At 53.5% G+C, this 25,668-nt stretch overlaps 1 protein-coding gene across 3 annotated transcripts in view; it reads right to left on the bottom strand.

Moving 5' to 3' along the window:
* Positions 1 to 2,494: 2,494 nt before the first annotated feature.
* Positions 2,495 to 25,668, bottom strand: part of phf1 (PHD finger protein 1) — a 48,720-nt gene continuing 25,546 nt past the window's right edge. For 2 of the 3 annotated variants that reach the window (XM_052043559.1, XM_052043558.1), the window contains exons 9-16: positions 21,225 to 21,293; positions 16,285 to 16,408; positions 14,328 to 14,395; positions 11,521 to 11,670; positions 10,366 to 10,489; positions 7,715 to 7,806; positions 6,916 to 7,011; positions 2,495 to 6,609 (exon numbers count right to left, since the gene is read on the bottom strand). In XM_052043559.1, the coding sequence (XP_051899519.1) occupies positions 6,255 to 6,609; positions 6,916 to 7,011; positions 7,715 to 7,806; positions 10,366 to 10,489; positions 11,521 to 11,670; positions 14,328 to 14,395; positions 16,285 to 16,408; positions 21,225 to 21,293 (1,078 nt within the window). In that variant the 3' untranslated portion in view covers positions 2,495 to 6,254. The remainder of the gene's footprint in view (positions 6,610 to 6,915; positions 7,012 to 7,714; positions 7,807 to 10,365; positions 10,490 to 11,520; positions 11,671 to 14,327; positions 14,396 to 16,284; positions 16,409 to 21,224; positions 21,294 to 25,668) is intronic. The other variant, XM_052043560.1, reaches the window with a different exon arrangement.

Raw genomic sequence — 25,668 nt, forward strand, 5'->3', positions numbered from 1 at the left:
ATATTGGTTCCATTGTCCTTCCTGTGAACTGGGGAAGATTTTTGTAGACATAGTGTTGGTGTGTGAGGGCTGCAGGGAAAGGAGAGGGAAATTGGGAACTGCTGGAAGATAGAATGGACTAGAAGGGCCAAAAGGCCACGTTAAAGACAGACCATGGTGAATCCTCATGGTGAATCACTTCACCTCCCTCCGTCAGAAATACTGAGCAGGGTCAGAGTGGGCGAAGGACTGAACCCGTTGTGGGACGTTAGCCTCACATCCACCCCCTGGTGAGCTTGTGCAGGGCACCCTGCTGTTAATGCCTGGTTCAATGCATTCTTTCTTCATGAAACAAGAACACAGACGAAGTGTGTGGAAAGGTCCAGTGTGTGTGCATGAAACTTGTGTGTCCTGGGAGTTTATACAGCTAACTGGTCATGTAAAGTGTACGAAATCAATACTGTAAATCTCAGGTCTTGTCGGAGAATAAAAATGTTATTTTGAAGCATAACAACGCCAAGTGTGGACTGTTCAATGGGAAGGATTATTTAGGGAGAAGAGATATTGGGACTGCTGGGAGCCGGATGGGCACGTTTGAGGACTGCAGTTGGGAGCACTGACGGACTGGATGATCTGATACTGAAGTTGTTTTTCCTTTGTGGGATCGAGGGAGACCCGATTCCTCTGTGGGGTCTGACGAGGCCAATGTGGGGGCCACAGACTCTCCCACCAATGGGGCGGGAGTTGTCTGAATGGGGTGGGGGGTTTCTCACAGGGTGGGGGTGACTGACAGAGTGAGGGGGTATCCGATGGGGTGGGGGATGTCTGACTGGGGGTGGGGGCTGTCTGACAGGGCAGGACGACGTTCAGTATGGTGAGAGGGCGGTCCCTCCTGTTGCTTTACATCGGGTCACTTGTGCCCAGCCTCAATAAAGTTCCCAATGCCGTCCCGGACGCTCCTTCTCTGGCATGAGCTTCCCTGGAATCAGATGGAGATCCGGCGGCTCTTGGAGGAAGCCTTGAGCGCATCTCTCTTCCTCAGTCCCCTCTGCTAACTCCTTCCCCCCCACCCGATGCAGCTCGGATCAGTGTGTCTGTTTTTGGGAGTCTGTTGTGGGGCGTCCTTCTTGTAGGTTGGGAAGAGATGGCGGAGGGAGCGTTGGTATTTTCGTGGTGTCCTGAGATCCTTGCTTGTCCTGAGATCCCCAGTGTCCTGAGATACCTGCTGGTCCTGAGATCCCCAGTGTCCTGAGATACCTGCTGTCAGAGAACATTGACACGGGACAGAAGGGTTGGTGGAGAGGAGGAGGCAGTGAATTGGAGACTTGGGTGAACAACCCTTGTCTGCTGAGTGCGCAGTGATGTGACGGGCACCACTGTGCATAATGTCAGTCATTTCCGCAATGGTTCAGGGGATGACCAGGTTTCTCCTGACCTTGGTTGCCTTGGTTCCTCTGCATCCTTCTCAACCAACAGGGCGAGTGGAACCGAGACCGAGGACGGCAGGGAAAAAACCAAATGGTGACCCCTCGTTGACTATCAGTAACTGATTGGACCCCAACTGTGTTCCACAAGAAGATAGCAGGAGTAGGCCACTCGGCCCCTCAAGCCTGCCCCGCCGTTCGATACAACCATGGCTGATCTATCCCAGGACTCGACCTCTTTCTCTGTGCCGGTTCCCCATCGCCCTCAATCCCCCGATCTTTCAGAAATTTATCTGCCCCCACCTTCTGATGACCCGGCCTCCCTCCCCCCCCATCCCCCGGGGCAGAGAATTCCAGGGGTTCATCACCCTCTGGGAGACAAGAGGAGAGGCAGCCAGCAGCCAGAACCTGTACCCCAAATCCCAGTCACGTTGTGTGCACTAACGCACACTAGAATGGTTCCTATTGGGTGAAACCTGACTGCCTACATAAATTGCCTCTATCCAGTCTCTTGCCTATCGAGGGTTGAGGGGGTAACTGACAGAATCGATGGGGGTAAAAACACACCAATCCTTCTCAAGTGGAGGATCCAGACCAACTTTAAGATGAGGCCACTCACAATGGCATTTTCCTGGAACACCATAGTCCCTAACGCGATTCCATCACACACCAAACAAAAATTCCCAGATTTGTGATTTCCCAACCCCTTTGGAGTCATGGCCATCAGGAATGCTTTTGCCTGGAACGCCATAGGGGTTGGGAAATCGCAAATCTGGGAAATTTTGCTCGGCGTGACAATGGTGGCGATGGAGTCATATCAGGGACCCCTTAGCTCAGTGACACGTGGTGATGTTTGGGGGTGGGGGGAGGGGGAGGTTGGTCAATGGTCCCTGGCTGCCAATGGACGGTGCACCCGGAATTCCGAAAGCAGCAACGCGAGACACCGGGAGCTTTGCAAACCCAGACTTTACCTTTCAAAGGAGAGAGAAACCAGAATGAACACCCAACAGATACAACAACCAACCCAACGCTCGCCTGACCAAGGCACACCTTTCCCCAAATACAAAATGAATTTTACACAAAGCAAAATCTTTATTTTTATATAATTATATATATTTATATATATATTTATATATATATGTGTGTGTGTGTAGAATTTTTTTAAACAATAACAAAATAAACTTTCCCTCACTTTGACCTTAGAGACCGGTGCCCCCTCCCTCAGTGTTCAACTCTCACTGGGGGCACTTTGACCTTGGAGATTGGTACTTGGTGCCCAATTCCCTCTGGGGGACCTCGGATACTGGTGATCGTTCCATGGTGCCCTCTGGGGGCACTTTGACTTTGGAGATTGGTTCTTGGTGCCCAACTCCCTCTGGGGCACCTTTGAGATCCTTCCATGGTGTCCTCTCTCTCTCTGGAGTACCCTGGAGACTGGTGATCCTTCCATGGTGCCCTCACTGGGGGCACTTTGACCTTGGAGAATGGTACGGTGCCCGGCTCTCTGGGGAACCTTGGAGACCGGTGCCCTCTCCCTCAGTCCAGCTCTCTCTGGGGGCACTTTGACCTTGGAGATTGGTATGGTGCCCAACTCTCCTTGGGGGACCTTGGAGACTGGTGCTCCTTCCCTCAGTGCCTAGCTCCCTCGGGGGGCACTTTGGAGACTGGTGGACCGTCCCTGGTGCCCATTCTCTCTGGTGGCACTTTGACCTTGGAGATTGGTGACCCTTCCATGATGCCCTCTGGGGGTACTTTGACCTTGGAGCCTGGTGCCTCAGTGTCCAGCTCCCTCTGGGGGTATTTTGGTGTGCATGTTTTCTCTCTGGTGGCACTTTGACGGAGATTGGTGCCTGCTCCTTGGTGCCCGACCCTCTCTGGGCACCGGTTGCCTTCGGGTGAGGCAGCCTACTCTCTGGGGCACTGGCTTGGTGCTGAGAGAAGCTGGTGCCCCCAAAACCAGCAGAGTGTGTGCGGTGCACGAGCCGTCAGCTCCTCATGCAGATGCCCGGTGTGCTGGATGGAGGGCAGCACCTGTTCCGCAAGGCCCACCCCATCCTCCCGGGGAGCCCAGAGAAAAGACCGTAGCCTCACTCATCACCCCTTCCCCTGAAAGGCCCTCCCTGCCCCAAGCTCTGCCCCATCCGTTTGAAACACACCCCTCCCCTTCCCCCTACTGACACCCTCTGGTAAGGCTGTTTGACTGTGAGAGGCTGCACAACTGCCCCTGAATCGCTCCGCTTCCCCTCTCACCCTGTTTCCAATGGGTGCACCACTTGCCTCCCAAAGCCCTCGCCCCACCCCAGCCCTCAGGATGGCACTGAGGCCAAATGCACCAGTTTAAGCCGTGCTTGCACAGTGTATGGGTAGGGGATAGTTACAGGGAGGGGAAGGGGGGACAGAAGGAATAATATGGCTGGTGGAGGAGGGAAGTGAGTGGGGTGAAGGATAGGGGACGGTCCACCTGCTCCCTCACCTCCAGCACACTTTGCTTTGGGAATTCTGATCCAGGGGTAGGGGACGAGGCAGTGTAGGTGGGTCAGGGAGGGGTGGAGCGGGCAGTAGGGGGTGGGCGGGATGGGAGAGTGGTGGGGCACAGGGAGGCTGGGGGTTAGCCTCTTGTGTGGCTCCTGCACAGAGCAACAGGTCCGAGTCTCCTCCCCTTGACTTGAGGAAGGCAGTGAGTGCCACCCCCCTCAATGGTACCCCCGGACAGTCTGTGTGGGTTTTCCAAGGGTTAGGGGTCGAGCCCCAGTCCCTCCTCCCCCCAAGGCTCAGCTCCCCACCCGGAGCTGCTGTGTGCCGTGGGACTCCCCACATCCCCAACCCCACCAGTCGGGCACCCCGACCACCCCAGGCACCACCGCCTACAGGTTCCCCTCCAGGTCACCTAGAAATGTATTATCTGGTCCTTCATCACTGGGTCTGAACCCTGGAACTCCCTCCCCCACAGCACTGTGGGGTTAACCCCCTGACATCCTGTGGGGTTAACCCCCTGACATTCTGTAGCATTAACTCCCCAACATCCTGAGGGATTAACCCCCTGACTGACATCCTGTGGCATTAACCCCCCAACATCCTGAGGGATTAACCCCCTGACTGACATCCTGTGGCATTAACCCCCCAACATCCTGTAGGGTTAACCCCCTGTGACATCTGTGGGGTTAACCCCCGACTGACATCCTGTGGGATTAACCCCCCAACATCCTGTGGGATTAACCCCTGACTGACATCCTGTGGGGTTAACCCCTGACATCCTGTGGGATTAGCCCCCACCATCCCAGTGGGATTAACCACTCATACCTGTGGGATTAACCCCTGAAAATATTGTGGTATTAACCCCTGATAGCCTGTGGGATTCAACCCCCACACCTATGGGATTAACCCGATACCCTGTGCGATTCACCCCCCACACCTATGGGATTAACCCCTGAAATATTGTCGGATTTACCCCAGATATCCTGTGGGATTAACCCCCCACATCCCAATGGGATTAACTCCTGACTCACTGTGGGATAAACCCCTGGAATATTGTGGGATTTACCCCTGATATCCTGGGATTAACCCCTGACATCCCAATGGGATTAACTCCTGACTCACTGTGGGATTAACCCCTGAAATATTGTGATTTACCCCCGATATCCTGTGGGATTAACCCCCGACATCCCAATGGGATTAACTCCTGACTCACTGTGGGATAAACCCCTGGAATATTGTGGGATTTACCCCCGATATCCTGTGGGATTAACCCCCAACATCCCAAAGGGATTAACTCCTGACTCACTGTGGGATTAACCCCGACAGTCCTGTGGGTTCAATACCAACAACAGCTTTGAACACACCCCTTGCCACAAGGAGAGAAGAACCAGGCTACCTTGGGATAGGAGGGAAGGGAGGATTTCCAGCGGCTTTGGGCAGTGACTGGGGATGAGGTGGGACGGTGTTGCCTGAGCCCCCTCTCTCCCACACCAGTTCCCTCACACAGCACCGGGCCACGATCTCTGGGAGCAGCAGACGCCACACCGGGGAACCGGTGTGAAGAGGTAACTCGCCTGTTGTCTATCCTTTCACCAGGAACAGGGCAACTCCTACCCCCGAAACAACAGCCTATTCTCCGGGCAAGGAGAGGGGGGCGGACTGGGGCTGCGTTGGTGGGATGATGGGGGCTAGGGCAGGGGGTGAGAGAAACAATCGCCCAGCCAGAAAGAGTGTACAACTAACGGCGAGCTTAGATCCATCGACAAGGACTGCAGAGCTGGGGGAGGAAGTGATTGTGGTGTTTGAAATGATGAAAGGGCTTGATGGAGGGGGAGAGAGGAGGGGGAGAGAGGGAGGGGGAGCGAGGGAGGGGGAGAGAGGGAGGGGGAGCGAGGGAGGGGGAGAGAGGGAGGGGGAGAGAGGGAGGGGGAGAGAGGAGGGGGAGAGATGGGGTTGAGCAGGATACAAAAGCATCATAAATGACGGGGACACGCCGGTGGGTGATGGGGACACATCACCAACACACAGAACTCCGAGTAATTCACAAAGGACACCCTCCCCACCCCCCCCCCCCCCATCGTCTGGAAGGACAGCTCGACACCTCCCCTCCCTACCCCTGCCCTCGATCCTCCAGTGCAGTGCTGGAGTCTGCTGTCAGTCCCCCAGGACAGGCGAGGGTCTCTGTGGACGGGAGCACATGCTTCCCAAACCTTGCCAAGGGCCGGAACCTTCTAAAGTTCAGAAAAACCCACGTGGGTTTAAAACCTGCAGCGGGGCAGGCGGCTGGTGGGGACAGAGGGCAGTGGGCACCTCCCTCTCTGATACCTCCTCCCTTGGCGCCCGTCCACCTTCCTCGCGCCCGCCCTCCGCCGGCTGCTAGAACATGGAAGAGCCGCCCCACTCGACCAGGTACTGGACCTTGTTGTCCAGGGTCAGCCTGCGGGCCAGGATCCGCACCGTCTCTCCCCGTGCCAGCCTCCCCATCGCCCCGAAGTAGCTGTTGACTGAGGAGCAGAAGTAGGACAGGGGTAGGTCCTCGTCGCTCGAGTCGCACTGGGAGCGGCTGTCCGTCGGGTTGTCGGAGCACTCCTCGTCCTCCTCCTCCTCCTCCCCCTCCTCGTCCTCATCCTCCTCCTCTTCCTGCTCCGTCTCGGGGGGGTCGGCAGCTTCCTCGCCGTCCGACAGGCGACCCCCGCCGGCAGCCGCCCTGGTCTGGCTGCCCGTGGTGTCCCTAGGAGGTAGCAGAGGGGGGGCGGTGAGACTGGATCGGTACGGCGGAGCTTCCACCCACCCCACCCCACCCCACCCCTGTGTGGGGACCTTCCACCCATCCCATCCCATCCCACCCCATCTCTGTGTGAGGACCTTCCACCCCATCCCACCCCACCCACTGGAGACCGCCATCACACTGCACAGCCAGTGCATTGTGCACTGGATATGTACAGCAGGTTTATAACCACACAACACGGCCTTACATCTAACGTATATAGTATACAGGAGGAGGGGAGATCAGTGAGGGAGGAGGGGGAACACTCACCCATATTCGAATGAGGAGGAAGAGGACGATTCCAAACTGCGGACGGCGTTGGACGATGGTTGAATCGAGGCAAACATCATCTTTGGAGGCGTTCTGCTGGGAGAAGGGAAAGGGTTGAAACAGTCGTCAAGCCCCCACACCCACTGCAACACAAGGGGCTAAAACACACTATCTGTTTACAGGGAGATTCACTGCAGTCTGCCGAGAGCTGGGGAAACAACTTCCGGTTTGTTTTTCAGTGTGTGGACATCACTGGCAAAGTTGGGTTTTGTCTCCCGTCCCCAACTGCGCTGAGAGGCTGGGGCTGAGACCCCCCGCACCACTGCAGTCCCTCTGGGGAAGCTGCTCCCATGGTGCTACATCCATTGGTGAAGAAAGACTGCCAAGGGGGCAGGGAGGAGAGGGAAATGAGAGGGAGAAAGAAAGGGGAGAGAGAGAGAGAGTGTGGGGGAGAGAGATGGGGTGTGAAGAGAGGGAGGAAGAGGGTGGAGAGTGATGGAGAGGGGGGGCGAGAGAGGGGGTGAGGGGGAGGGGGAGAGAGATGGGGAGAGAAAGGGGCAAGGGGGCAAGGGAGGGAGGGGGTGAGAGGGAGGAGAGAGAGGGAGAGAGAGGAAAGGAGGAGAGAGAGGGGGAGAGCAAGGCAGGGAAAGAGGGAGAGGAAGAGCAGGTACGTGTGTGTGTGGTAGTTTGAGTGCGCGTCTCTCCCCTGATCTACCAAGAAAACTCTCCCCCCTCCGTGGACGAGGCCGGACGCCTACTCCCACCATCCCTGCCCACTGCCTGTGGAGCAGGCTCCTACCTCTCGGTGTTCTCCCTGCTGGGGTATGCGCTGGCACTGCCTCTGCTGCCCTGGTAGGCCTGGCTCGGGCTGGAAGGATTCGCCACCACGTTCTGCAGGCACAAAGACACTGTGCGTCAGCCCCCCTGCGCAGACCCTGGGCCCCTGCTGAAGACCCGCCAACACGCACTGTGGATGAAGAACAGGGGCACGAGGAGAGACGCGCTGTCCGCCACCACGGGCTGATCTGATCCATCCCCAGTCCCATACCCCTCAATCCCAGCACTCCCAACTCCAATCCATCTCGGGCTCGAACACAGACTCAGCTCAGGAGCAGCCAAAGCCCAGGAGTGAGGACTCTCCGCCCTGCCGACACCGAGGTCACCCTCCCAGCAATGCAGCAGGACCTCAGTCACCGCCACCCCCGGGAGTGAAACCACCAATTGCACCTTGTGCATGAAACCAGCAATGATCTCCCTGGAGAGGGTTGGGAATCAACTGGAGACTCCAAGGTTGGGACCTTCTGGAACAGGATGGAGGGGTGTGCAAAGGGGAGCTGGAAATAGATCAGACCAAACGGACCATCACAGACATGGGAATGTTGTTCCTGATATTCTGATTTCTAGACACTCACACACCCACACCCCATCTCACACAACACTCATCCACTCTCACACTCACCACACACACATAGGCAAACTCACACACCACAGACACAGGGGCACACATGCCACAAACACTCAGACACACCACACAGAAAGCATTCATGTGTACACCACACACTCTCTCACCATCACACATCCACTCAGATCCAGAAACACCCACGATCTCTCTCACACATACACACACTTGCTCTCTGACACACAAACAGTCTCCTTCTCACACGTACCCTTGACACACACACGCAGTCTGACACACACACAGACACGGACTCAAACATGCAGTCTCTCTCAGACATACACATACAGTGGTATTGGTAATTGGTTTATTATTGTCACATGTACTGAGATGCAATGAAAAACGTTAGTTTGCGTGCCACCTGGACAGATCATTCCACACACAAGTACATCAATGTAGTAGAAAGGAAATAGAATGCAGGATATAGTGTCGCAGCTGCAGAGACAGTGCAGTGCAGGGAGTCAATATAAAGTGCAAGGGCCACAACGAGGTAGACTGGGAGAGCAAAAGTTCCTTTGTCTTTATTGATCATGTTCTCTCAGACACACACACACAGGGCCTCTCTCTCTCACACACACACACACATACACACACACACACACACAGAGTCCCTCTCTCTCTCACACACACTCTCTCACACAGTCTCTCTCACACACACACACTCAGTCTCTCTCACACAGTCTCTCTCACACACACACAGTCTCACTCACACACACACATACTCTCTCTCACACACACACAGTCTCTCTCACACAGTCTCTCACACACACAGTCTCTCACACACACACACTCTCTCTCACACACACACACACACACACTGTCTCTCTCACACACACACAGTCTCTCTCACACACACACACACACACACACACCTTTCATGGATCTGCAGCTTGTTGTTAGGACGGAATACATGGGACGATGGGATGAGGATGGGTGGACGATCAGTGATGACCCCATGTCCCAGTACACATCAGGGATGGGGATAATGGAAGGAGCCACAGTCAGTTTGAACTCGATAGCAAAACCGCCCTGTTTCTGACAGCGAGGAAGGAAGTTCAGACGGCCGATAACATCAAAGGACTGGTTAGGTTGGTGAAAGGGGACAGACGGAATTCAATGCAGAGGAGTGTGTGGCACGGCACACTGCCCTGTGGCAGGGCAGACAAGGGAATACCCACTAAATGGAGGGGCAATGATGCAGAGGGACAGAGTACGTGCCCCAAACCCTCTAACTGCAGCAGAGGAGGTAGATAAATAGTTTGCCACACTCCAGTGGAGTAGGGACAGCTCTGGACACGGAGATTAACGAGGATGTTGCCAGGATTTGACTGGAGGGAATTAACCGAAGCTGCACCAGAAGCCCCCAGTCAACAGAAGACCCTGTTTCCTACTCAGAAGTGCAGAAGGAAGTAGAAGGGGCAAATCAGGAAATTTCCTAACACCTGAGTGTGGAAGGTTGGGGACCGACTGCTTAACAAGGCAGTGGAGGCAAACAACCCCTCCATATTTAACACATAACACGTGGGTGCATGGAATAGTCCACCCCTACCCCCGTCGCTGGGCCTCATCCCAACCTCTCTCCTCACCTCTACCCCACCCCCACCCTCCCTCGGTTCCCCATCGCTGAGCCTTGTGTGACAGCCTCTCTCATCACCTCCCCCCTTCACCCTCATGCACCCCGCTCCCCTCACCCTCAAACACCCCCTCACGCGCCCCACCCCTCACCCCCCACCCTCACAAACCCCTTCACCCTCACACACCCTGCCCCCCTCGCCCTTAAATACCCCCTCACGCGCCCCACCCCTCTCACCCTCACACACCACCCCACACCCTCACACACCCCTCATGTGCCCCACCTCCCACCCTCACACACCCCTCACGTGCGCCACCCCCCTCATCTCCCCTCACCCTCACACACACCCCCACGCGCCCCACCTCCCACCCTCACACCCCCCCCTCACGTGCCCCACCCTCATACACCCCCCCCCAGATACCTGAGTGATGGCCTTCTGCAGCAGACGCCGGGCTTTCCTGGTCTTCAGTGTGTACAGGTCCTGGGGGTCTCGGCGGCGCAGTGGTCTCTTTGTCCTCAGTTTCTTCAGCCCCTCGAGTGTGGACCTGGGGGGTGGGGGGGTGACAATGGGGGCAAGGGAGGGAGGGAAGGAGAGTGAGTGAGGTTGGGAGTGAGGGGGGAGTGGGGGGGGAGAGTGAGGTTGGAGGTGAGGGGGAAGGGGAGGGAGAGTTTGGGAGGAAGGAACGAGATGTGGTGGGGAAGGGAAGGGAGTGAGGTTGGAGGGAAGGGAGTGAGGTTGGAGGGAAGGGGAAGACGAGGGTGGAGGGAATGTTCATTCAGCTGTGGCAGAGTCACACCACCAGTGGAGGCCACAGGAAGAACAATGCAGGGCTCGGTATCACCGTGACTCCCTGCCCAAGATCCGGCTTTGATCCGGGCCACACATCAGCGTTTCCACCCTCCAGCATCTCCCGTCACTGGGCCGTCCCTCCTGGAGGGGGGGGGGGGGGTGTCAGAGCTCAGGGGTTGTGTCCCCTGTGGGGGTGGGGGGGGGGGCAGGCAGAGCCCAGGAGGCGTCTTCTGGGAGGTGGGGGCATCAGAGCCCAGGGTCTGTGTCCCCGGAGGGAGGGGATCAGAGCCCACGGGTTGCATCCCCTTGGGGGGGGGGGGGGGGGAATCAAGAGCCCAGGGGTTGTGACCCTGGGGGGGGGGGGGGAATCAGAGCCCAAGGGTTGTGTCTGCTACCATACACTACAAAGCAGGCCCTTCTGCCCATCGGCTCCATGCAGACCAATATCCTCTCCTGAGCCAGTCCCATGTTGCCCACGTCCCTCTGAACCTCCTCTGTCCACGTTCCTGTCCCTGGGTCCCTGGCGCGGAGACAGTGGCACTACCCACTGACGCCGGATGCAACGGGGCCGACGCGGGCAAAGGGCGAACAAGGCCACAGGTCACAGGGTGGGCTGGGAATCCAAGTGGGACGCTCCAGGCGCTGGTGCCACCCGCCACCCATGGGGAGGTGGGGGGGAGGCGAGGACTCTGAGCTCACGCACGACCAGGGGCCTGGGCTTGCGTGGTATGGATGCTGCGGGAGAGCCGGGTACAACCACAGCCCCCCACCCCCGCGCGGACCCACCTGGTGGGAGGGGTCGACAGGCTGCCCAGAGGCACTGTCAGCTGTCTGGCCACCTCCCGCAGGGAGGCAGGGGGCGGGGGCGGCGGGGGGAGGCGCTCCTGCAGAGCAAAGATGCACTTCTTCTTCTTGATCTCCTTCCCGGACACGAACCTGGGGGGAGAGGAGACAGGGGGTGAGGGGGGGTCTGAAACCACTTGGGGGGGGGGGGGGGGAGACGGGGGGTGAGGGGGGTGGTCAGAAACCACTGGGGGGAGAAGAGACGGGGGTGAGGGGGGTCCGAAACCACTGGGGGGGTGGGGGGAGTCCAAAACCACTGGGTGGGGGGTGCTGAGGGTGGGGGGGAGGAGACAGGGGGTGAGGGGGGGGGTCTGAAACCACTTGGGGGGGTGGGGGGGAGGAAACAGGGGGTGAGGGGGGTCAGAAACCACTGGGGGGTGCTGGGCGTGGGGGGGAGGAGACAGGGGGTGAGGGGGGTCTGAAACCACGGGGGGGGGGGGGTGGGGGGAGTCCAGAACCACTGGGTGGGGGGTGCTGAGGGTGGGGGGGAGACAGGCGGTGGGGGGGGTCAGAAACCACAGGGGGGGTGCTGGGGGTAGGGGGGAGGAGACAGGGGGTGAGGGGAGGTCAGAAACCACTGGGGAGGTGCTGGGGGTGGGGGGGAGGAGACAGGGGGTGTGGGGGGGTTCTGAAACCACTGGGGGGGGGAAGAGGAGATGGGGGTGGGGGGGAGATAGGGGGTGGGGGGGGTGAAATTGTGTCCAAAACCACTGGGGGGGGGTCGCTGGGGTTTGAGGGTACAGGGGGTGAGGGGTGTCCGAAACCACGGGGGGGGAGGGGACATCAGAAACCAATGTGGGGGACGCTGGGGGGGGGAGAGGGTACAGGGGGTGAGGGAGGGTGCCAGAAACAGCTGGGGTGTTGTTGGGGGGGGGGAAGAACGGGTACATGTGGAGGGTGACAGAAACAACCAGAGATGGGGGAGGTAGAGAGGAGGGAGGTAAAGAGGGGGTGGAGAGGGGGGTGGGAGAGAGAGGGGGAGGGGTAGGGGATGGGGTGAGGGGGAAGGACGGGGGTGGGAGAGAGGGGAGAGGGGAAGGGATTGGGGTGAGGGGGCAGGGAGGGGAGAGAGGGGAGGGGGTAGAGGGGGGAGGGGAAAGAGGGGGCGGGAGGGAAAGTGAGAGGGGAGATTGTTAGAAAAGATAAATTAATATACAGAGAGGGAGGGGAGAGAGAGGAATGGGTATTGGTATTGGTTTACTATTGTCACTGGTACCAAGGTACAGTGAAAAACTTGTCTTACAAACCGATCGTACAGGTCAATTCATTACACAGTGCAGATACATTGAGGTAGTACAGAGTGCACTGATGTAGTACAGGTAAAAATAATAACAGTACAGAGTAAAGTGTCACAGCTACAGAGAAAGTGCAGTGCAATAAGGTGCAAGGTCACAACGAGGTAGATCGTGAGGTCAGAGCCCATCTCATCGTATAAGGGAACAAGGTGTTGAAGGTGAGGGAGAGAGAGCTGAATACATAGATATAGGTAGATAAAGAGGGGGATGGGGAGAGAGAGGGAGAGAGCTGAATATGTAACTAGAGAGACAGACAGAGAGGAAAGGAGAGAGTGGGGAAAGACAGAGAGAGATAGAAAGATACAGACCGAGTGAAAGATAGACAAACGGGGAGGTAATTGGAGAGACAGAGGTGGAAAGAAAGATGGAGAGATAGCAGGATAGATGGAGATGAGAGAGAAACAGAGATAAAGAGTAAGAGAGGTCAAGGAAAGAGAAAAGAGAGAGATACAGAGAGATAGTTGCACAGAGAGAAAGAGAGTGAGAGAAAGATGCAGAGAAAGAGAGAGGGAGAGAGATGCACAGTGAGGGAGAACGACAGATAGATACAGAGAGAGATGCACAGAGTGAGGGAGAATGACAGATAGATACAGACAGAGATGCACAGAAATGCAGAACGAGAGAGAGAGTGAAAATTAATGAAGAGAAAATGGTGTTTCTGGGCAGAAAAATAGAGTAAAAATGGGGAGAGAGGAAGCAGGGAGAGGGAGAGAGGGAATGAGAGAGAGTGCGAAGAGGAGAGAGAGAGAGTGCGAGAAGGAGAGAGTGCGAGAGAAAGAGAGAGAGAGTGCGAGAGAAAGAGAGAGAGAGAGTGCGAGAGAAAGAGAGAGACAGAGAATGCGAGGAGAGAGAGAATGCGAGAGAAAGGAAGAGAGAGAATGCGAGGAGAGAGAGAATGCGAGAGAAAGAGAGAGAGAGAATGCGAGGAGAGAGAGAGAGAATGCCAGAGAGAGAGAGAATGCGAGAGAGAATGCGAGGAGAGAGAGAATGTGAGAGAAAGAGAGAGAGAGATTTGAGGAGAGAGAGAATGCGAGGAGAGAATGCGAGAGAGAGAGAATGCGAAAGAGAGAGAGAGAATGCGAGGAGAGAGAGAATGCGAGAGAAAGAGAGAGAGAATGCGAGAGAAAGAGAGAGAGAATGCGAGAGAAAGAGAGAGAATGCGAGAGAAAGAGAGAGAATGCGAGAGAAAGAGAGAGAATGCGAGAGAAAGAGAGAGAGAGAATGCGAGAGAGAGAAAGAGAGAGAATGCGTGTGTGTGAGAGAGAGAGGGGGAGAGAGAGAAGCAGTCAAACTGCAGTACAGTAATAACCAGGTGATGCGCTGGTGTCGATGGTCAGGGGGGATTACCGATCAGGACACTGCCCAGTACTGCAGTGGGAGCGTCGACCTATGTCAGTGCTCTTGAACCCACCACATTTAAAGCCGGTGAACTACCAGAAGTGGTTCTCTCCTCACCTCTCCCGATGGCTGTTCAGGGTATTCAGGAGCTGATCATAGCGTTCGGCCTTTGTGGCGTTGGAGAGCTGGAAACAGATAAAGGGGAGCGAGTCAAAAATGGCCCCTTAAAATCAATGTAATAACATTTACCCAACAAAATCCGGGTGCTGTAAAATAGAGACGGCTGGAAACACGTCCCCTGATGAAGGACAAGCTGAGTGTAGCAACTGGAAGGCTCAGTGCCTGGTCTGTGGTGGATTAGCCATTTCCTCCTTCTTCAAGGTGCCCTCGGGATCAAGGATGATCTGCTTCTGTTCCAGTTCTGAGGTGGCTGATGAAGCCAGTGTGGGACGGGTCGACTCTGCCTCAGACAGAAGGAGGTGATTAAGCTGCGGAGGGTTTAGGAAAGACTCGCAGGGATGTTGCCGGGACTGGAGGGCTCGTTATACGGAGAGACTGGGTAGGCTGGGATTGTTCTGGAGCGAAGGGGGCTGAGGGGTGACCTTAAAGAGATTCATAACATCATGAGGGGCAGAGATAGGGTGAAGGTTCACAGTCTTTTTCTCAGGGGAGGGGAGTCTAAAACTAGAGGGCATAGGTTTAAGGTGAAAGAGTTAAAAGGGGCCTGAGGGGCAACTTTATCACCCAGAGGGTGGTCTGTGTATGGAACGAGCTGCCTGAGGAAACAGCAGAGACAGGTACAATTACAATGTTTAAAAGACATTTGGGCACGTACAGGGATAGGCAAGGTTTAGAGGGATATGGGCCAAACGCAGGCAAATGAGACGAGCTCAGGAAGGCATGGACATCGGGCTGAAGGGCCTGTTTCCATGAGGTGGAACTCTATGACTCCATGAGACAGGGCAGGAGGGGTCCGACGGGGCGGGTGGGGAGTTGTGAGGTGGGGTGCTCCATCCGCCGTCTCTCCGGGACCTCTGTGTGCTCCCGATGCACAGCCTTGCAGCTCTCCACACTGCCCCGAATGCTCCCTCTCCACGCTGAGCATCATGAGCCAGAGATTCCCAGGAGTCAGTGGGGAATGTCGCATTTCTCCGAGGAGGCTCTGAGCACGTCCCTGAACCTCTTCCTCTGTCTGGTAACCTCCTGCAACAGAGCACTACGCAGCAGAGCCACATGACAGGTCAACGTACGCCTTAGGCTAGAGAGAAATAACCAACCAGAGGATCCACTCTGTGGCCTCAGGATGGCAGGGGGTAGGGGGTTTCTAAAACTGTTGAAACCTGCTGTAGAACAGATTAGGATTGTCACTTGCCCAGGGACCCGTCATTTAAGGCCAGCGGTTGCTGGCAGGTTATTCAACTGTGTGGGCATCCATCCTGCACCCACTCTTGTCAGTAATCTGCTACTGAACCGGGTTTGGGCAGCGGAGAGTGGCCATACAAGAGTATCAGTGACACCCTTGCGAGTCTCCCCTCCGATCCCACTCAGTCACCTATGGACCAACCCAAAAGGTGGGCTGTTGTGTGGCAGAGTGGTGGTTGTGTCACTGACCTACAACCCGATGCTTGCACTTCAGTCCCACACCAGCTGGTTATAAAACAGTTCAACCGGCAGTAGAAACACCAAAAACTAAAGGACTTTGGAGCCCACATCTGAGTTCAATGTTCAACTCAAAGTAGGGATGGTAATACTCCTGGGTTCACAGGGCTCCCTGAAGATCAGAGGCTGGGGAGAGGCAGGAGGAGGTAGATGGACAAGTCACACGGTTCACATTTCTGAGTTAATTCTACATACAATTTCAGTCCCATCCTGACGTCATCAGGGATAGTCCGCCCTTGTGTGTCCTGTACCCTTCTCTCCGACCACCACACTCACATCCCATCAGGAAGGGTCATCCCTCACACTCCCCGTACCCACCTCTCCGACCCCTGCACTCTGACCCCACCAGGTCGTCGTCTCCGACCCCCGCACTCTGACCCCACCAGGGTCGCCCCCTCACACTGCCCGTACCCACCTCTCCGACCAGCAGGTTGTCCCAGTTCTCGTTGGCGAACGCCAGGATCTCTCGCTCGAAGTCGAAGTACTTCCTCCTGCAGCAGCTGGTGAGGTGGTAAAGGACCAGGTGGGCGATGTCCACCCTGTAGGTTAGAGTGCCCGGGGTTACTGCCGCTGCCTCCAACACCCCAAGGTAACTGCCATCAAGGGCAGCCAAGCAGCAGGCTCTGTCTCCTCACCCAGTGCCAACTCTCCCAGAGACACAGGAGACCACAGATGCTGGAACCCAGAGCAGGAACAGAGCTGGAGGAACTCTGATCCTTGACTCCTGATGACGGGTGTCGACTTGAAACGTTGACCATCCCTCTGCCTCCTCAGATGCTGCCTGACCTGCTGCTTTCCTCCAGCGGCTCGGTTTTTGCTCCACCTATCCTGGGATTGGTATCTTCCCTCATTATTGGTATTGGTTTATTACTGTCGCTTGTACCGAGGTACAGTGAAAAACTTGTCTTGCAAACCGATCATACAGGTCAATTCATTACACAGTGCAGTTACATTGAGGTAGTACGGAGTGCATTGATGTAGTACAGGTGAAAACAATAACAGTACAGAGTAAAGTGTCACAGCTACAGAGAAAGTGCAGTGCAATAAGGTGCAAGGTCACAACAAGGTAGATCGTGAGGTCATAGTCCATCTCACTGTATAAGGGAACCGTTCAATATTAATTCCAGTCTCACCTACAACCTTGCCAGTGGGATGCGATTCTGGTTCATTTCAACTTTGTTGGGTTTCCCAGTTCCTTTCTATCCCACAATCCGTTTCTAATTTTTAAAAAATCTCTCACAACACAGGCTATTTGGCCCCTCAGAGCAATCCTGTCAATCCCATTCCCCCACTTATTTCCCCATTACCTACTCTCTCCCCACATTCCCAGGAATGAATGTCACCCATAGCCTGTCCTGATCCAACCATGTAGACGCCAAGGCCAAGAAAGCTCACCAATGTCTCTACTTGCTCAGGAGGCTAAAGAAACTTAGCATGTCCCCTCTGACACTCAACAACTTTCTATCGATGCACCAGAGAAAGCATCCTATCCAAATGCACGACAGCTTGGTACGGCAACTGCTCTGTCCGAGACCACAAGAAATTGTAGAGAATTGTGGCTCAGCACATCATGGAAACCAGCCACCCCTCCATGGACTCGTCTATACTTCTCGCTGCCTCAGTAAAGTAGCCAACATAATCAAAGACCCCTCCCACCCCGGACATTCTCTCTTCTCCTCCCTCCCATTGGGCAGAAGATACAAAAGCCTGAAAGCACGTACCACCAGGCTCAAGGACAGCTTCTATCCCACTGTTATAAATCTATTGAACAGTTCCCTAGTACAATAAGATGGACTCTTGACCTCACAATCTACCTCGTTATGAGCTTGCACCTTATTGTCCACCTGCACAGCATTTTATCTGTAGCTGTTACATTTTATTCTGCAGCTGTTACATTTTATTCTGCATTCTATTATTGTTTTACCCTGTACTACCTCAATGCACTGTGTAATGAATTAATCTGTATGAACAGTATACAAGTTTTTCCACTGTACCTCGGTACATGTGACAATAATAAACCAATTCCGTTGCCAACTCTCCCCAAATTCTACCACTCACCCACACACTAGGGACAATTTACAGCGGCCGATTAACCCGCACATCTTTGGGATGTGGAAGGAAAACAGAGCACCTGGGGGAAACCCACGTGGTCGCAGGGAGAACGTGTAAACTCCACACAGACAGCAAAGGAGGTTGGGATCAAACCCAAGTCTCTGGAAGTAAGAAGCTTCTGATCCCAGATTCTGACACACTGCCAGTCTGCACTGGGGCACGTCCTTCTGTATGCTGGCGATGTTTATGTTGAGTGCTGGCAGCTGATGTTGGCACCAGTGCAAATCCAGATGGGATGCTGTGCTGCAGTGCTGCAGTGTGCAGTTCCCATCTTTCAAGGCATGGCAAACTTTTTACCCAGTATCCCTAGCAGCAGAGAAACCCCCCTATCCCTGGAACAGACGTGTGGATGCATTCAGTACCAGAGCTGGGGAGCTGCCTACTGTTGTGGGTGCAGGGTAAAAAAAATGGTTCACATTCCACAAAGTAGGACACCATCACCTCACACTGACCCAGCTCTCTCTATGTTCAAGGGAACACTGGAAGACTTAGGAGCTGTAGAGAACCACTTATCGCCCTGAGGCGAAAGAAACAGTTAAGTGTTTCAGGTCAAAAACTGTTCCGACAAAGGCTCTTCAACTTGAACCATTAACTCTATTTCTCTCTCCACAGATGCTGCCTGACCTGCAGTGTGTTCCCGACATTTTCTGTTTTTATTTGATTTCCAGCATCTGCAGTGTTTTTTGATTTTCATTAACCCAAGGTTGCTCAGCCAATCAACTAGATTGTGACTGTTTTCTCTTCCAAATCCTTTAATAGCTCCAGTTCAAAGAGATATAAATCCCAGATTGAAAATTAACAACTGCTATTCACAGACGTGAGTTCCAAATGTCTACATTTGTGATTAGAAGTGACTAGTAACTCTAAAAGTTCAAGCACGGTAGTGTAGCGGTTAGCCTAACGCTATTACAGTGCCAGCGACCCGGGTTCAATTCCGGCCACTGTCTGTAAGGAGTTTGTACGTTCTCCCCGTGTCTGCGTGGGTTTCCTCCGGGTGCTCCGGCTTCCTCCCACATTCCAAAGACGTACGGGTTAGGAAGTTGTGGGCGTGCTATGCTGGCGCCGGAAGTGTGGCGACACTTGCGGGCTGCCCCCAGAACACTCGACGCAAAAGATGCATTTCACTGTGTGTTTCGATGTACATGTGACTAATAAAGATATCTTATGAGATTTTATCTTACACTTAGTCAAAAGGAGTTTCATAGAAATGATCTTCTGAGGCAACCGAAGCGAACATAGGTAGCCAGAGATAAAACTAAATGGGGAATTCAGGAGAATTCTGTTTTTATTTCATAATTTGCAGCAGTTTGCTTGTGCATCATTGAAATGAAAGCAATGTATTAAAACTGATGACACAAGAGACCGCAGACGCTGGAATCTGAAGCAACAAATAACCTGCTGGAGGAACTTGGCGGGTCAGGCAGCATCTCCGTGTGTCTGTGGGGGTTTCCTCCCACATTCCAAAGATGTACGGGTTAGGAAGTTGTGGGCATGCTATGTTGGTGCTGGAAGCGCGGCGACACTTGCGGGCTGCCCCCAGAACACTCTACGCAAAAAGATGCACTTCACTGTGTGTTTCGATGTACACGTGACTAATAAAGGTAGCTTAAAAAAAATGGACAGTCGACGTTTTGGACTGAGACCCTTCGTCCGGATGAGCAGTGTTGACCCGAAACGTCGACTGTCCATTTCCCTCCACAAACGCTGCCTGACCCGCTGAGTTCCTCCAGCATCTTGTTTGTATGACAACTGGTCCTGGCTTTGAGGCTGCATCTTTACTTTTATCTTATCTACATCCTTATTGTTTTCTGTGGCTGTATCCTTACCTTCTCACCACGTTTGGTCGTAACACTGTCAGGGTCTGCCTTCACCTGTGCCAGGACGGGAGGTTGGGGGGGGGGGGGTTGGGTGGCGGGGGAATGTTGTTTAACTACGAGGAACAGCAGCACAGGCCTTAAGTTACAGAACAAGCAGCCAGAGTTGTGGACCAGTGAGTGGAACACAGAAAGCATCCTATTTGAATGTATCACGGCTTGGTACGGCAACTGCTCTGCCCAGGACCGCGAGGACCTGCAGAGAGTTGTGGACACAGCCCAGCGCATCACGGACACCAGCCTCCCCTCCTTGGACTCTTTACCTCTTGCTGCCTTGGCGAAGCAGTCAGCATAATCAAAGACCCCACCCACCCGGGACATTCTCTCTTCTCGCCTCTTCCATCGGGTAGAAGATACAGGAGCCTGAGGGCACGTACCACCAAGCTTAAGGACAGCTTCTACCCCACTGTGATAAGACTACTGAACGGTTCCCTTATACGATGAGATGGACTATGACCTCACAATCTACCTTGTTGTGACCTTGCACCTTATTGCACTGCACTTTCTCTGTAGCTATGACACTTTACTCTGTACTGTTATTGTTTTTACCTGTACTACTTCAATGCACTCTGTATTAACTCAATGTAACTGCACTGTGTAATGAATTGATCTGTATGAATGGTATGCAAGACAAGTTTTTTCCTGTACCTCGGAACAAGTGACAATAATAAACCAATACCAATCCAGAGACGTCAGTTCAAACCCCACTGTGACAGCTGGGGAATTTCAATTTAAATCATAAATTTGGGAATTTGGGATAAGGCTAGTCCAGGTATTGGTAACCATGAAACTCCAGGTTGTTCCAAAAACCCATCTGGTTTGCAAATGTCCTTCAGGGTAGGAGTTCTGCAGCCACTTCCCTTCAACCATTCGGTTCTTGAACCAACCGACACAACCCTAATCACCACAATTTAGTGACAATATGACCACTTTGCACTAAAATGGACTTTTTTTTGTCTAAGTGTGTTCTTTCTTGTAAAAATTATGCATTATTTGTTTCTGTTTTTCTTGTGAAGGCTGCTTATCTGATGCTGCTGTAAGTAAGTTTTTCATTGCAGCTGTGCATACATGTACTTGTGCAGATGGCAATAAACTGGACCTTTTCTCTTATTCAGTCTGCCCTGTATGTGATTCCAGGCCCAGCAATGCAGTCAACTCTTAATCAACTCCTCAGTTCAAGGGCAAGTAGAGGGTGAACAACAAATGCTGGCGTTCTTCGTGATGTCTACATCCCATGAATGAACAAAATAAACCTCTTTTAACATTGCTAAAAAATCCCACATCACTATCGTTTGTGATACTTCTATTAAAGGGACTAATCATCTCCAACTTCCCGATAACATTACCAAGTAACCGGTACTGTACTTACCAGCCTAGGGGCAGTCGCTTCACATACTCTGATCCACCAGTGCAGACACAACACAAAAATAGGTAAAACCTACAAGTTAAACAAAGGGGCGCATTTATCAGCTTGTAATCCATTGCAAATCATTTCCTCTTAATTTTGATAGATTTTATTCATTTCTTGGACAAACAACAAATAAGTGCACTTGGTGAGTTTTTAATGCAACAGTGGAGATGGAGCTTTACTCTGTTGTAGCTCTCCTGGGAGTGCTTCACAACACCAGGAGAGGAAGCTTTACTCTATCACTAGACACTCTATACCTAAAGATAGGAGTGTTCGATGGGGAGATCATTACTCTGTGCCTCATCTATACTATTCCTGACTCAGAAGAGTTTGATGGGTCTTTATGATGATGTTTGATAAGATGATGCACAGGGCTGCTTACTCTGCTGTATATCCAACCTGTGCTGCACTTGACAGCATTGATAGAGCAAAGCAGAGGGAACATTGCTCTGTAGGAACCTGCACTGCCCCTGCTCTGGGGGTATGTGATAAGACAGTGTAGAGGAAACCACTTTGTGTCTAACCCACGTTGCCTCTGACCTGGGAGTGTGTGATGGGACAGTGCAGAGGGAGCTTCACTCTGTGTCTAACCCATGTTGCTCTGCCCTGGGAGTGCGTGATGAGTCAGTGCAAAGGGAGCTTCACTCTGTGTCTAACCCATGCGGTCCCCGTCCTGGGAGTGTGTGATGGGACAGTGTAGAGGGAGCTTCACTCTGTGTCTGTCCTCTCCTTGTTGCATCAACTGTGTAGAATAAACCACATTAACTACGTTTGGATTCTCAAAGTAAATCACCATTGACTCTATCAAAATGACAAAAGCACACAAGTTACAGAGCTGCCTTTAACTCAAACTAATCCAGGCTGGCTCAGGACAGTTTATCCAGGAGTTAATGGCAGTGATACACCACAGGGACAATTCTCTGAAGCCCAACAGCTCTGGCATTGGTACGAGTCTCATGATGTTCCCACTATGTTACCGTGTCAGGGACAACACTGTACAAGCGTGCACCTCACCACATAACCCAGAGAAACTGGATCCATACGTAGCTGCATCCTGGCTACAGGGTTCACACTATTGTGAACTGGTGGCTGCTTTGTGCACAGTAACTCTGGGCCTTATAAATTTCAGTTAATCAGCCCATCTGATGTATTCAGCAGACGTTTAGACACAGCTCAGTGCCTTTATTAATTGTGGTAGAAATTCATTCAGCAGGAGGTGGATTAAAGCGTTAATCAGTGCAATTGTTGCTTGCTGCTCTCAGTTCCTTCAACAATAACAATTACCACACTGGCAAATTCACTCATTTCCTGTAGCTCATTCAGCGGCGTGAGGATTGAGACACCACACAGTGTAGTTAATGCTTGTGTATTAATTTATTCAACAGGAGGAGTGACGTGTTGGCCAGGGAACGTGACAGCTTGGTGTCTGTTAACTTAGTAGGATGAGGATCTACAGTGTAGAGGGAGCTTCACTCTGTGTTTAACCCATGCCCTGGGAGTGAGGGAACAGTGTGGAGGGAGCTTCACTCTGTGTCTAACCTGCATCCTGGGAGTGTGTGAGGGGACGGTGTGGAGGGAGCTTCACTCTGTGTCTGACCCTGGGAGTGTGTGAGGGGATGGTGTGGGGGGAGCTTCACCCTGTGTCTGACCCTGGGAGTGTGTGAGGGGACGGTGTGGAAGGAGCTTCACTGTGTGTCTGATCTATGCCCTGGGAGTGTGTGACGGGACAGTGTGGGGGGAGCTTCACTGTGTCTGACCCCGGGAGTGTGTGAGGGGACGGTGTGGGGGGAGCTTCACCCTGTGTCTGACCCTGGGAGTGTGTGAGGGGACGGTGTGGAGGGAGCTTCACTGTGTGTCTGATCTATGCCCTGGGAGTGTGTGATGGGACAGTGTGGGGGGAGCTTCACTCTGTGTCTGACCCCGGGAGTGTGTGAGAGGACGGTGTGGGGGGGGGGGGGGGGGTGGCTTCACCTTGTGTCTAGCCTTTATTTTCCTGATATTTATTTCTAACCTCTGTTGTGTGGAACATTCAACCAAAGAGGCCAAAACCCACTTTGTTATCAAACTCTTCAGATTCTTCCTGCTTCATCTCTTCAGTTCCACCTTGTTGTGGGGGATAAGGGCAGGGGCAGGGGCAGGTCTACTGATATCAGCAGCCACCATGGATAAACCGATCAAGCTCCCAACGAGATTCTGGGCTGATGCATCATTCCCGCGGTTAATGCTCCATCTCTCTGTGGCAGTGACTCCCAACGTCCTTCCTTCCCCGATGTGAAACTTTGTGACTCTATTCAGAACCCAAAGGCTGAGCCCTGTGCCCACTGGGCGATGTGGACTCCCACCTTGCATTGAGGGATCAAATCCCCCTCCAGAGCCTCGAGTCCATGATCCAGGCCAAAATTCCTTGTGTCTAACCGGCACTGTCCCTGCCCTGGGAGTGTGTGACAGGACAGTATGGAGGGAGCTTTACTCTGTGTCTAACCCATGCTGTCACTGCCCTGGGAGTGTGTGATGGGACAGTGTGGAGGGAGGTTTACTCTGTGTCCAATCCATGTTTTTTCACCTCTCCCAGCTCACCCACCTCCCTGTCCAACTGGGTGCGGTCTGTAGACATGAAAAAGCAGGTGAGAGAACACAGCCTGGTGGCTGGACTGAGCATGGGTAACACCATCATTCCCCCTTTCGGAGTCTTTAGGAATAACTTTCACCAAGGAGGTTCCGCAAACGTGGTGTCATCCACACTGGGGCAGATTGCACGTGGCTTGTGGGAAAAGGTGCACAGGAAGATCCAACAGCGGGCAAGAGTTGACGAAAGCCCAGAGTAGGCGTGGCGGATACCAGGGTTCTCTGTGGGATTTGTCGATGAGGTAGTGTCTAAAGGCTTGAAGTGCAAGGGAGTGAAAGGTTAGCAGGCACAGGAGGTGATATAGATCTTAGACAGCTCGCTCTGATTGCACAAGAACTGGCCATTTTTACCAGCCACCCTATTATTGTCTTGCCTATTCTGCTGGGCACATCCCTGGATAGAACACACGGACGCTACAACATTCACTACATGTTACACGGACAAGGAAACTTGCCCTGATTTTAACAGCCCCTTAAATGCCACATAACCCAGTCTCACCCTATCGAGATATTCTCTCCCCCTTCCCCCCACCTTACCTGCTACCTAAACTAATTTGTTTCTCTCTTTCCCAATTCCGGCTAAGGTCCCAGACCCAAACCATTGACTGTTTTTCTCTCTCCACAGATGCCGCCTGACCTGCTGAGTGTTTCCAGCATTTTCTGTTTTAACAGGAGAGATTATAATCAGATCAGCCATGACATAAAAAGTCGAGGCAGGGACCAAGTGAATTATGCCAGCTATTCAATCCTGTCTTGTGGAGGGAGCAGGGTCTTACAGACAAACGGCCAAAGTCCCTTTCAATTCGCGGTGAAATCAATGAGATCTCTCCAGCCCTGGCCCTAGCTTCAGGGTTTGTTGTACAAGGTATGGCATTGGACAGAGAAGGTATACTGGGGACAGAAGGCAGGGGACAATGGATGGATGGACGATGGGAGCACTCAGCAGGACTGGGTTCAGACAGGAACACAAAGTCCAGGTGTCGCCTGACTTGCTGCCTTTGCCCTCAACGTGGTGGAGATCTCAGGTCGGGGAGGTGCAGTCGACACCGTCTCGGCGAGGTGCACCTGGTCGACAGGATAGACAGCAGCCACAGACTGCCGGGGGTGGAGGGAATCACCAGTTACAACGGTGGATGGTTTGAGGACAGTCGGGAGAGCGAGACGCAACCACTCTGAACTGTGCGACATCCTTGGAGGGCTCGAGAGGGTGGGTGCTGAGGATCTACTTGTTACTTCTGACTGGATGGGGGGGGACGTGTCTTAGGATAAGGATGAATCTCCACCCCAGGGCTGTGGACTACGTCCTACTGGACGATAGAAGGGTAGAAGTTACACAACTGGGCCAAACCACTTAAGAAGCTCAACGCTATCCAAGTCAAAGCAGGCGCTTCATGGAATCTCACCCACCTCCCCAAACAATCCTCCCCCACCGGCCCATAGTGGCCGCATTGTGCGCAGTCTACAAAATACACTGCAGTTACACACCCAGGCTACTCCGACAGCACCTCCCAAATCCACCACCTCTACCAAGAAGGACGAGTGCAACGGGTACAGGAGACCACCACCAGCTGCAGGTTTTCCTCCAAGTCACCCGCCATCCGCCGCGGAATGGAATGTGCTGCCTGGGGCGGTGGTGGAGGCTGATACATTAGTCAAGTTCGTTAGATAAGCATATGGAGGAATTTAAGATAGAGGGATATGTGGGAGGAAGGGGTTAGATAGTCTTAGGAGTGGTTTGAAGGTTGGCACAACATGGTGGACCAAAGGGCCTGTATTGTTC

Source organism: Pristis pectinata, chromosome 34, assembly GCF_009764475.1.
Source record: "Pristis pectinata isolate sPriPec2 chromosome 34, sPriPec2.1.pri, whole genome shotgun sequence".
Taxonomy (NCBI): domain Eukaryota; kingdom Metazoa; phylum Chordata; class Chondrichthyes; order Rhinopristiformes; family Pristidae; genus Pristis; species Pristis pectinata.